The 13,611-nt window shown below is 36.2% G+C and overlaps 1 protein-coding gene across 1 annotated transcript in view; it reads right to left on the reverse strand.

Annotated features, from left to right (window-relative positions):
* Positions 1-13,611, reverse strand: part of LOC127626309 (arf-GAP with SH3 domain, ANK repeat and PH domain-containing protein 2-like) — a 62,556-nt gene that overhangs the window by 13,705 nt on the left and 35,240 nt on the right. Inside the window, 8 exon segments of the mRNA XM_052102024.1 lie at positions 971-1,038; positions 1,589-1,704; positions 2,336-2,421; positions 2,561-2,747; positions 5,112-5,203; positions 6,088-6,221; positions 9,646-9,809; positions 13,144-13,192. Of these exon segments, the coding sequence (XP_051957984.1) occupies positions 971-1,038; positions 1,589-1,704; positions 2,336-2,421; positions 2,561-2,747; positions 5,112-5,203; positions 6,088-6,221; positions 9,646-9,809; positions 13,144-13,192 (896 nt within the window).

Below are 13,611 nucleotides of genomic sequence, written 5' to 3' on the forward strand. Positions count from 1 at the left end.
GTCATTTTAGAGTTTTAAGGTTTACAGCGTTACATCGTCATTGCAACGAAGTTGCAAAATTGGACATAATTTTACACAGGAAAGATTAGTAAGCGCTTTTATCACACTAAAATCATGTTAACAACATGCATATTGTTTATGTCTTGTGGCTATACTTTCTTTTATTTTATTTTTTATCCCCATTTCTCCATTTTTGGCATGCCCAATTCCCACTATTTAGTAGGTCCTCATGGTGGCATGGTTACTCACCTCAATCCGGGTGGTGGAGCACATGTCTCAGTTGCCTCAGCTTCTGAGTCAGAGGCTCATTGTGCATGACACCGTGGAGACTCACAGCATGTGGACGCTCATGCTACTCTCCGTGATCCACGCACAACTTACCACACGCCCCACTGAGAGTGAGAACCACTAATCGTGACCATGAGGAGGTTACCCCATGCGACTCAAACCTTCCTAGCAACCGGGCAAAATTTGGTTGCTTTGGAGACCTGGCTGGAGTCATTCAGCATGCCCTGGATTCAAACTCGTGACTCCAGGGGTTGGTAGTCAGCGTCAATACTCGCTGAGATACCCAGGCCCCCAAAAACAGTGGGCATTTTAACGTTTATGGATTGGCCCGCATTCATTTCCATTTTAAGTGCCTTACTATAACCCACATTTTGCTTTTTTTAAGAAAAGGAGGGACAAGTCGAAATACATTTTTGTAATAATCAAAATTATTCCACAAATGCTGTCGATTGAGCTTAACTTATCCTGAAGTTAATATTCCTTTAAAGGTGTTTTTCATGTTAATTGATTCATTGGTTCAGAATATTGTTTACAATGAAAGCACTAAGATTTACTATTACTCCAAAAATGTTTGGCCTCCCTCAAGTTTTCTTATGGATAATTTGGCCCTCCGAAAGTAAGTAGCTGAAGAGCCCCGGTTCAAAGATTTATGAGTAAAATGCTTGAGTGGTCTTTGACTCACCAGCTCCTCGCACAGCGTATGTTTCAATCTGCGAGCCATGTCTAGCCCCGTCTCTCCAATGTCATTCTCTATCACAGAACATCAATTCTCATCAGCACAATTACCTTCCTGCCTGCAGTGTAATTTACTTCTCCTGATGAGCAAACAGCTTAACCAGCCTTCAGAAGACTGAACAGAACAAGGTGCCTAATATAATACTGACTAATAAGGAATCATGCTACATATCCTGCATAAAAGACCATGCAACATTAGTAAAAAAGCTTATGTGTGTAATTTCAGTGCAACTAGTGTCACCAAACAGAATTGCAAAAATAATGACCATTCAAACAGGTTTCCAATCTGCGAATGGTTGGAAAACAGACAGTCCCGCTCCAAAACTAACACCACTGGTCAGGGCGGGCTGAGATACAATTTTAACATCGAAAAAAAATAAATAAACTTTAATTGAAAACATTTGGCTGGCTTTGTTTTCCTGTCTCACTTAGTTATTTATCTGCTAATGTAACTTAAGAAGAGATTTATTTATATGTGTCAATTTGTCAAGCGTTAAGTAATTTAAAACAATCATGTCTGTGTTGGTTTTATGATTTGAAGGGAAGAGTGGAGGGTCTGACTCACTGATATGTGTGTTGGCCTTGGCTCTGAGCAGAAGTTTAAGGCACTCAGTCTTATTGTGTAGACAACAGTAATGCAAAGCCGTGTTCCCTTTCGAAGTCTGCGCGTCCACATTATTACTGAAACAGAAGACATGGATGAAAGGCAGTTGTGATATAAATATCCGCCTCTGTTAAAAGGCAAATAGCTCTACTCACTCTCTACTTCTCATTTCACATGCAAATTTCCCTCAAAGTCAAAATAAAGTTCAGGCTGGAGTTGACTACTGCACTAATAGCTCATTAAGATAGACGTCCCACAAGAACATTAGGCTCCTCTAAAATGTTCCAGCTGTTGTTGGATATCCTCCATTTGCTATATTACACATTCCAGTATACTAAACAGCTGAACTCACCCTCTCCAAAACAACTTTTTAACTGACTGCAGAGTGAGTTGTGTGACTGATACAATATTTATATTCAATTAAAGATATGTGCAGGCAGCAAGGGTTTTAAAAAGTAAATTGTTTAATTCTTTAAAGAAAATGTGAGTGGTGCTTGCTCGTGCAAAACACTCCGCCATGACCCTAGGGTGTTGTGGGTCATTGCCAGGGCATTGCTTTATGGTTTCTAAACATGAGTGCTTTTTAGTGCATTGATATGCAGTTGCTAGGGTGTTCTGGGTGGTTGCTAGGGTGTTTCTAGTTGGTTTCACTTCACACACACAACTTTGCTTTCAAATTAACAATACCGATGAATATTCTTAATTTACCAGTTGTGGAACAGGAAGTCAGCCACATGCAATGATGTCCTGTCAGCCAATAGGACGGCTAGGTGTAGTGCAGTTTCCCCCTTTTCCTGTCTCAACGAAATAAGAAGTCAAAATATTAAATATATTATATGTAAAAGGAAAGATCCTAGATCTACAAGAAGTATGAGAAAATCTCCAAGTACTTTATAAAGAATTAGTAAGACATGTGTGTGTGTGTTTGCTGACCTGTAGGGGGCAGGGCAGAGGCAGGCTAAGGTCCACCCTCTCAGCGAATAGTTGTAACAGGCTGAAAACGTCCCGACTGCGCACAGCATCCTGCAGATATTTGCGCTTTGTTTCTGGCGAGCTGCTACTACGGTGAGCAAACTGCCACTCTGTATACTTTGAGAGTATGAAGTCCTTACGTATTGTCCTGCAAACACACACATAAGTTTGCATACATATCTTTGAGGGAACTTAACCCTTTAAGCTCTAAAGGGGTTTTTAAAGACTTCCTGTTTCAGTGGCATACACAAAATTAAAGGCTTATAACTTGAGAACAAAAACAACAACAAAATAACAAGGAGGGTCAAGTGTTTGGTATCATTGTAAAGAAAAATGTTAATGTTTTTTAATGTTATAGACTGATACATTCTGAGACTCAGTCTAAGAAACTGCTGAAAAATCACAAAAGGAATTGAGCCAAAAATTTACTTTTTTGATTTGACATTATATATCTCTCGGTGTTAATAAGGTGGCTCAGAAAAACTTTTTTGTTTTGTTGCCATTCATGTCAACTTTATCTGAGAAACATTTGGGGTTGACATGTCAAAGCAATCAAAAGTTATAGCATTACAAATATGATTTATCCTAGTGAACAAAAATGCCTCCAAGTGTCCAAAAGCATCTCCTGGTGGCCATATGTATCATTGTGCTTCATGTGGATTGTTTAATGATATATGCCTCTGATTACCTTGTGTTCGGGCACGTTTGAAAGATAATCTAAGTAATGGTATGTAACATTTTATTCAACAAAATTGTCAAGGACATATACTTCGCAATTACTTGTTATATTTTTGTCTATAAGTAAAAGTGTATTCTACTATTTGAGAGCTTTCTAACAACATATGACACATGGCTATTTGATGAGTTTGATGTTTTTACTGATTACAATAATATGTACAGTGCAATTGTTTTGTATAAATTATCAAACAGAACACTTCTGATTTTTCTGCAAATTTCAAAGCAGACAAATCAGACAAATCACTTGTTCATTTTTGGTAATAATGCATGTAAAGTAGAGCTTCTAAGCTTTCAAACGATACCTATTTTGTGTCGGTGAAGACTGTAGTTACACATTTTCTTTCTTCTTGCGGGACCATCCAAGCTTAAAGGGTTTAAGGTGCACTCAGTAACTTTTGTCTTTGTGTCATCTTGGACTTAAACTGACACCTAGTGGATTGGATGCAGCATCATTTAAAATAGTTTCAATCAATAATTCAATAATTCAATCAATAGTTTTCAGTTTTAGTAATTTAGTATTCACAGTCAGCCATGATCATAATCAATGAGTGAAAGTGTCAAAATAACAGGACGGTTACTGAGATTAAGCAAGTAGAATTCAGCTGGTCATGTGATTCTAACATGGCAGCCCCCATGTGTGGACCCTCTCCATGCAGAATCCTGCAATAGAATAACCCTAAAATAAAATTTTTGTTTTACAGCTATACATATGAATTAAGAGTTTACTTTTTTTATTTAATTTTATTAAATAAATAAGTTAATTTTATTATTGTTTTTAAATTTGTCCCCCTCGAGAAACGCAACACCTGACACGCGTTTTCGAACGTACAAATTCCAATGCATTTTAATGACAGTGTGAAACAAAAAATATCTGATACAAATAAAATTAGTTTGTTTTGCTTTTTATAGAGAGATATTGGGAAAGAGATATCTTTTCAAGACCATAAACTCACATAATCCACAGATCCATGTTTTTTCTATGACCTTTCCAGGCGTTAGTATGGATGCCAGTTTTAAAAAATAATTTTGATTTAGACCAATTCGCTTTATTCGCTAATTCACTTTGACCCATAATTGACTTAAAAGGTTCTCTCACAAATCAAACATAACTATTGCTTGCAAGCAAGTTTTAGAGGCTGTTCACTGCAAACATGTTTTTCCATCCATCTGCATTGTTTTTCATCAGTTTTGCAATGTAAACATGCACATGGACATAATTTACTGTTGCAGCATACCTCACTGATTTTCTTTTACATTTTCTATAGAAATGTCCATGACTTTTGAGATTGTATCAATTGTTGTGACCTTTCCAGGCCTGTAAATCACAATTTTAAAATTCCCTGGTATTTCAAGGTTTTCCATGACCCTGAACCTTTAGCTAATTAATGATTAATTAATGATGAATGAGGCAACTAGCGAAACCTCAGTGAAGACAACACCTTACACCTTAATTGAATGCTTTAACATCACCACACACCGTGTGAATATCTACAATATTTAAGATGTAAGTGTTGAACTGAGGTTGGCTAACGGGCTAAAGCTAGCGGCAACGCATCAGATGCATTTAAAACGTCACATCCTTCAGCTGAAATACTTCCGTGTAGAAAGAAAAAGTAATAAGTGTTATATTTGAGACAATTCTACCCTTTGCACATACTGTAGTACATCATTTAAGACACAACTCTGAATTCAAGGACACTGGGAGCCACAGGGACACAGCTGAAAGCAATTGACTGCAATTTGAAGAACAATTAGAGGTCTGCTCATGACTCACATGTCACTCTCTGCTGACGGCTTCACAGAGGGACTGGGGAGATTGGCCTCCACAATTTCATTAAAACCTGAATTCCCCACGTTTTTTGCCAACTACAGAGAAAAGAAGAAAGAGACATAAATCTGTGGTTAGTGGTTAAGAACAGGAGAAACGGCTGAAACTGTCAAGAGTGGGAAACTCAGTTGACTTATTAATAATGCCAAGAGAAGCTGTCAGCAATTTACAGAAAATACTTTAGAAAGCAAAGCCTTCTTTGGCAAACATTGAGGGGGATTTCAAGAATGAATTGTCTCTGTTGACAGAGTAATTTATTTGCATGTGCTGTCTTGTGTAGTTAGTACAAGATTTCCTAAAAGGAATTAGACAAATCAGGTTAGAGCACAAACATGGCCAAAAACATTTTCAGAACCCAGTTTCCAATCTTGTGGATGATGATTTTGTTGTGTAAAATGCAGTGATCTAGCACACTGCACTTAGCTGGGACTGTATAGCATCACTCCACCACTGTGTTCATACACCTGAATCGGCTCTTTCAAGGAATAGTTCACCAAAAATGTAAATGTCATTTGAATTTTTTTCTTCAGGAGAAGTCAAAGGAACGTAATTTGTAGCAGAATATCCAAGCTGCTCTTTACTATATACAATAGTAAGATTTTCAGTGAATAATTACACACAAAAAGTAAACATATGACTTCAGAAGACTAAGAATATAGTGCACACGTTATACTTCTATTGTGCTTTATGGTGTTTTTTTTTGGAGCTTGACAGCCAATGGTCCATATCCACTTTTATTGTATGGGAAAGAGCAGCTCGTACATTTAACTACACTTCTTCTTTGGCACACCACTGGGGAAAGAAAGTTATAACAGTCTGGATAAACTGGATTACAGGTGGTTAGTGAATAAGACGCAGGTTTTTGTTGAAATACTGCATGCAAATGTGGCGTCACTGCTTGGTGAATTCTGTAAAACCTCACCAGCAACTCCGAAGTGGCCAGTTTGTCCAGAGAAAGTGACTGAATACGTGAATAGTGTACACCCATCTCCCGATGGATACCTGAGCACTCTATACACGTCAGTATTCCCAGGTTTACAGAGATCCAAGATGGATCTGAGGGCAGTAAAAAGAGAAAACACATTTTTTTATCATGACAGTTTGACAGCAGTCAATAACTAGGGTAAACCAAAGTTAATTATGAAGCCTTTATTGCCCGTCGTGCTAGATTACCCATTTTACACCCCATGTGTAACTGTCAGACAAGTATTTTCTGTTTACACATTGCGTTTAGTACCAGGTGGGAACCACGGTTTTCTACGTCTTAAAACTAAAAACCAATAATGGGCCTCATAAATGTTATTGTATTGTTAGTCTAGTTTTAACCTGGTCCTGGTCTTGGTCCTGGTCCTATCTCAGTGATATCATTCACTAGCACACTGTCATGGTACATTTCACAAGTATTACAGAAGCTGCAACTAAAGCAAACCATAAACATTTCTTAGAGGAAACATGGCAATAAATCCTACTACCCTCACTTGGTTTTATTTTAATTAAACTGGCTTTCAAAGAGGCATAAACAGAGGACACATTTCCAAAGCAACTGTTTGCTGTGACTTTATTCTGTTTTGGTCAAATTTCATTGTTAGAATAAATCAGATTGACATACAGGTGAAACTCGAAAAATTAGAATATCGTGCAAAAGTTCATTAATTTCAGTAATTCAACTTAAAAGGTGAAACTAATATTTTATATAGACTCATTACAAGCAAAGTAAGATATTTCAAGCCTTTATTTGATATAATTTTGATGATTATGGCTTACAGCTTATGAAAACCCCAAATTCAGAATCTCAGAAAATTAGAATATTGTGAAAAGGTTCAGTATTGTAGGCTCAAAGTGTCACACTCTAATCAGCTAATTAATCCAAAACACCTGCAAAGGGTTCCTGAGCCTTTAAATGGTCTCTCAGTCTGGTTCAGTTGAATTCACAATCATGGGGAAGACTGCTGACCTGACAGTTGTGCAGAAAACCATCATTGACACCCTCCACAAGGAGGGAAAGCCTCAAAAGGTAATTGCAAAAGAAGTTGGATGTTCTCAAAGTGCTGTATCAAAGCACATTAATAGAAAGTTAAGTGGAAGGGAAAAGTGTGGAAGAAAAAGATGCACAAGCAGCAGGGATGACCGTAGCCTGGAGAGGATTGTCAGGAAAAGGCCATTCAAATGTGTGGGGAGCTTCACAAGGAGTGGACTGAGGCTGCAGTTACTGCATCAAGAGCCACCACATCACAGACGGGTCCTGAACATGGACTATCAAATGTCAGAAGCGTCTTACCTGGGCTAAAGAAAAAAGAACTGGTCTGTTGCTCAGTGGTCCAAAGTCCTATTTTCTGATGAGAGCAAATTTTGCATCTCATTTGGAAACCAAGGTCCCAGAGTCTGGAGGAAGAGATGGAGAGGCACACAATCCAAGATGCTTGAAGTCCAGTGTGAAGTTTCCACAGTCTGTGTTGGTTTGGGGAGCCATGTCATCGGATGGTGTTGGTCCACTGTGCTTTATTAAGTCCAGAGTCAACGCAGCCGTCTACCGGGACATTTTAGAGCACTTCATGCTTCCTTCAGCAGACAAGCTTTATGGAGATGCTGACTTCATTTTCCAGCAGGCCTTGGCACCTGCCCACACTGCCAAAAGTACCAAAACCTGGTTCAATGACCATGGTATTACTGTGCTTGATTGGCCAGCAAACTCGCTTGACCTGAACCCCATAGAGAATCTATGGGGCATTGCCAAGAGAAAGATGAGAGACATGAGACCAAACAATGCAGAAGAGCTGAAGGCCGCTATTGAAGCATCTTGGTCTTCCATAACACCTCAGCAGTGCCACAGGCTGATAGCATCCATGCCACGCCGCATTGAGGCAGTAATTAATGCAAAAGGGGCCCAAACCAAGTACTGAGTACATATGCATGATTATACTTTTCAGAGGGCCGACATTTCTGTATTTAAAATCCTTTTTTATATTGATTTCATGTAATATTCAAATTTTCTGAGATTCTGAATTTGGGGTTTTCATAAGCTGTAAGCCATAATCATCAAAATGATATCAAATAAAGGCTTGAAATATCTTACTTTGCTTGTAATGAGTCTATATAATATATTAGTTTCACCTTTTAAGTTGAATTACTGAAATTAATGAACTTTTGCACGATATTCTAATTTTTCGAGTTTCACCTGTATATCGCCCTTTCGACATTTAATCATGTGAAGAGGAATTATAGATATCAATTATTTTACTACTTAATATGATCATTCTTGATATTAGCAAAGGAATATATACAAATTATCATTCTTTATAACAGCAGTTAGGTTTGCACTGGTAAAAACGTTAATTCTCAAAATCACAAATTTATTTTATTATGAATTCTATGATGAAAATTCACGTTGGAGCATAACTTTGTTTTCTATAGTAAAACCTTTGATATTTGAGCAAGGATATACTGCAATAATCATATTCATAATGAAAATGTAAATTTTTTTTTCCTGTAAAAATACCTAAAAATCCTTAAGATCAAAATAAATTTAGTTGAACAGCAAAATTGAATTGAAAGATATTTTTATGCTTTTTTTTTTTCAGATAATGTTTTTTTTTTTTACAGTGAAGTGTATTTTATTTTTTACCTTTATATACATGTTTAGAGTGAAAACTAGTGAAAAAATCTGCTGGTGCTGAAAAAGTAATCCAAAGTATTTAGATTACATTCCTGACCTTGAGGAATCTAACGGAATATGATAAAAATTACATTTTACAGCATGTATTCTGTAATCTGTAGCTGAATACTTTTTATAAGTAACCTTCCCAACCCTGTTTACAGATATAAAATAGCATTTTGACTTTGTAATTCAATTGTTGATACCAGGAACTTTTTTTTTTGGCAGTTTCAAGCATCGTATATCCTTCATTCCTCAATACAATGATTGACTGATGAACTTCTAGAGAAAGGGGTTTCTTTTTTGCCATTTCTGACCTAATATTGACCTTAAGACATGCCAGACTATTGCATACTGTGGCAACTCAAAAACAAACACAAAGACAATGCTAAGCTTCATTTAACATATCAAGTAGCTTTCAGCAGTGTTTGGTAAATCTAGTACCAAATTAGCAATTTAGCATGATTACTCAAGAATAAGTTGTTGGAGTGATGGTGCTGTCTAGATTTGATCAAAAATTACTTTTTTCAAATAGTGATGGTGCTGATTTTTACATCAGTAATGTCCTGATTATACTCTGTGATCAGTTGAATGCCACTTTGGTGAATTAAAGTACCAATTTCCTTCCGAAACCTCAAAATCTCCATTACATTAGTCCAAACTTTTGGCCGCCAGTGTACATATAATATATATATATATATATATATATATATATATATATATATATATATATATATATATATATATATAAATGAACATGGATGAAACTGAACAAACTATGATAATATTATGGTACATTTTAACTTTTTTGTAAACACAGTGCTATACCTGGTGCTCCGCAGTCACAGCAAATGTTGTTGCCAGGCATGCGACGGATATCCTCAGTAATGGCTCTTGTGAGATCCTCCACACTGTTCTCTCCACTTGTCCTCCGCTCATCCAGAGCCACATTCAGAGCCTCCTGCTTACTGTTGGTCAGCACTGATATCCACCTGATTTTGTTCAGTAAATTGCAATAACAAAGATGACCATTAGAGGGCGACAAGAAAATGTCTAATCAAACAAAAGCTAGTGGACATATACATTATTATTCCCAGGCGGTCTCATGCAGAAAAAAGTAATGTGTCTAATAATGGTCCTGCTCTGAGAGAGGTTAGATTGGAGTTCATCGGCAGTTAATGAGAAGAGAATTTTGTAAACACTTTTGCACCCAACGCACACTAAATGCACTTTACTGCACATTTAAGAACCCGGGTCATTCCTTCATTCATTTTATGTCCCCATCAGTTATCCATGTATTATATATCCATATCTTCAGTCCCCATATGCTGGATAATCAAATATTAAACTGGTTTTAAAGATGGAAATCATATTAGTTAGTACTATTATCACAGTATCATGATTAAGTGACATTTTTACTTTAAAAATTAAAAGCTGGCATTTTATTAAGAATTACTCCAGCTGTTTATTAATTTCTCTAAGTGAAATTGAAATCTAATCAAAGCATGTTTCTGGGAATATCATGTTCCATCTTGCCTTTGTAATATTATTCCTTTAACTATTAAAAGCCACTTCCTGAATGGCAACAGCCTCCTGGAAGTGACATGATTTTGGTGCACAAACAAAACTTTCTTAACCCTATTCCTTAACCCTATTGCGTTCAGAATCTGCATACACCTTTTGCATCAGCAGGTCGATATTGACCCGGTGGAACTCAAGCTTCTCGATTCATAACTCGATGGTTATCATCTAAAACTATCCTGTAAGTTCAGTTAACAACTGTTAATACATGTAAAAAGATTGATATTTTTGACATTTTAACTGACACATATGAAAGTTATGAATTAATATGCTACTTTTTTTAGAAATACTAAAATGTAGAAATTATGTGCCACTTGACATGTGAGTATGCTGTTTACCCACTAATGCAAATGATGTAACAATTTTTTAAATGGTTATATCTCTTAAAGAATTTTATTAAAAAATCTGACAAAAATGTATTATGTGTATTTTGATAGTCTTGACAAAGTTACAAAGTTTGGTTCCCACACTAAAAACAATGTGATATTTAAAAATGATTATCCAACTCTCCCAGGTCAAAAATGACCCAAATGCAATAGGAGGATTATAACACAAGCATATCAAAGAAATGATAAGGGTCACCTGTTTACATATGAATGGGGAAAATTGTAACACTGTAGGAATGGACGTACCACCTTTACAGTTAAAAAAAGGTAAATGACCTTTTTAATAGAGACATTGTAAGTTTAAATGATAATGTGCAAGCATATTAGCTGCATGAGTCTGAGAAATAGTTTTGTTTGTGTGTGTGATTTGAGCTAAAGAAGCACAATTTATGTTACTATTGCTGACAGATCGTATAGCTGATTTGAAATACGTTATTTGATTGTAATCTTAACCAATCTTTTTGGAAATGTCGGTGTTTTCCCATTCAAGTATATCGGAGCTGTAATTGCATGACTCCAAAATTGCTACCTGGAGAGGTTACAAATATAGCCACCAAGTGACCTGAATGGGTCTCTGAGCATTTTCAATTATCTAAAGTTACAGAGTTCAAAATGTACTGCGTAACATGAATGACCCAACTATACTATGGATAACCTCTCTCGGATGCTTTTCTGTAAAGGTATAATGTGACATAATCATTAGTCTCTTCTCTTCTCCTTTGACATTTAGCAGAAGATGGACTACCGGTTGTGATCTTACACTTGAATCATCACACAGACAGACACATCAGAGGATGAAAAGTTACATATTTCTCTTTTTCTGCAAGGAAGGAGGCACTGTTCCTTTGTCAGAATAAATAGTGTCTGTGTATGTGCATGAGAGAGAGATTATGGTGTGTGTGTGCTGCCTGGAATTAATAAACAAGCTCTTTCCTATCTGACGCATTTCTCTTCTGACAGTCACATGAGTGGACTGAGAGGATCACTGTCTGGCAAACTAAATGAATTGCTCTTTAGATCATCCCTTAAGAGGTGGTATTGACTCAAGATGCATTCTGTGTGAGATGTTACAAATCATATAGTATGAGTGATGGTTTTAATTATTATATAAAAATTATGAAAGCCCTGGACCGCACTGTGAAAAAAAAATTACTAGGTGAAATTATTTTTTATGTGTCTTAGTGCCTTCCTGAGCCTATTTCCAACAAATATTTTTTCTCTCTCAGAATTGTTTCTCTCAAATGTTTTTTTCTCTATCAAATAATTTTTTTTACCATTTTTTCCACAAAAAAATCGAAATAATTATTTTTGGTTTTTTTTGCTAGCTAGCTAGCTAACAATTTACATGCGGTACCAACCTCAGCCACCAGGTGCCACTATCAGTAAAGCATGAAATCTTACAAGGTGACATGACAGCTGTATAATACTCTAACACGAATGTTTTGCAGATCTTATACAAGAAAAGAAACATACATAATGTTTGAGAGTCTACTAATACATGTAATCCAATAATTAAATGAATATACCTCAGGTTATGTATGTTTCAAATGGCTTTCGTTGTCAAGTGAAACAACAGGAGTTGTTTAAGAAAAACACATTTATTTCTTTGAGAGAGAGAGAAAAAAACGGGAATTTTTTTTGAGGAAAATACAATTTGAGAAAAATATATACATATTTTTAGGACAGGCTCAGGAAGGCACCAAGACACCTAAATAAAATTTCACCAAGTTAAATTATTTTTCCAACAGTGCGATTTAGGGCTTCCGTACAAACTGACTAATTCAGGTAGATAAATGCTTAAAAAATATTTGGCTAAGGTAACAAATATTTTTTAAGAAAATGCCTCTGGAAAAACTCCCCACCACAATGATAAGGTGTTATGGGTGGTTGCTAGGGCATTTCTAGATGGTTGCTAGGGTGTTATGGGAGGATGGTAGCGTATTGCTAGATGGTTATTATGTGTTCTAAGTGGTTTCTTGGGCATTGCTAAATGGTTCCTAGGGTGTTCTGAGTGGTTGTTTATTGGTCCAAGTGAAAAAGGTGGATGTGAAAATCAGTCAGATTACTTTTCTAAGTCAGATTACTTAGAAAAGTAATAGCACACCTTGCCTCAACAAGCCACACAATTTGAGGTATCATTCATACTGTGTAGCAGAACCCATGCGGGATGAGTTAGAGTACGTGTCGAAGGGGTTTGTATTCAATTTTCTTTAATTCCTAACCATAGGTATGAGCAATCGAATCTAATAGTGCCTTGTAGCAAAGAAAAAAAATAATAATAATAATAATAATAAATGCCATTTGAACAGTTTTGATTTCAAGCATTTATTTCTGTAAAATAACCATTAAAAATACTTACGCCACACAATCAGATTCATCATCAGCCAGAAAATGGTATGTGCGATTATCTAAAAAAACAAAAAAAACACCCTCATTACTGCACACAAATTCATCTTCAGCTGGCACAGCAAATGTGTAATCAGCAAACAATCAGAAGAGATAAAAACAGGTTTGAGATCCTGTTAAAATGCAAATGGCAGGAAACAAAAGAACAAACAATTTGTGTCCAAGTGCAAAAACTCAAATACAATTGAATTTAAAAAGGTCCTTTTTTTTAAAATGGCCAACTTTAAGATTAGAAAAGAATGCAGTTCTGTAACTCAAACTATGATATAATTGCTTGATCCTTAGATGCATGCACATACAATTAGGCAATTCACTATAGCTTGTGACTAATATACATTGATCTTGGACTCTACCTTTGATGCTCTTTTTGTCTTATATAACTGTAACTGCCTGCCGGCAGGCTTTTCCCCGCCTCTCTGGA

The sequence above is a fragment of the Xyrauchen texanus genome, chromosome 32 (genome assembly GCF_025860055.1).
Source record: "Xyrauchen texanus isolate HMW12.3.18 chromosome 32, RBS_HiC_50CHRs, whole genome shotgun sequence".
NCBI lineage: Eukaryota > Metazoa > Chordata > Actinopteri > Cypriniformes > Catostomidae > Xyrauchen > Xyrauchen texanus.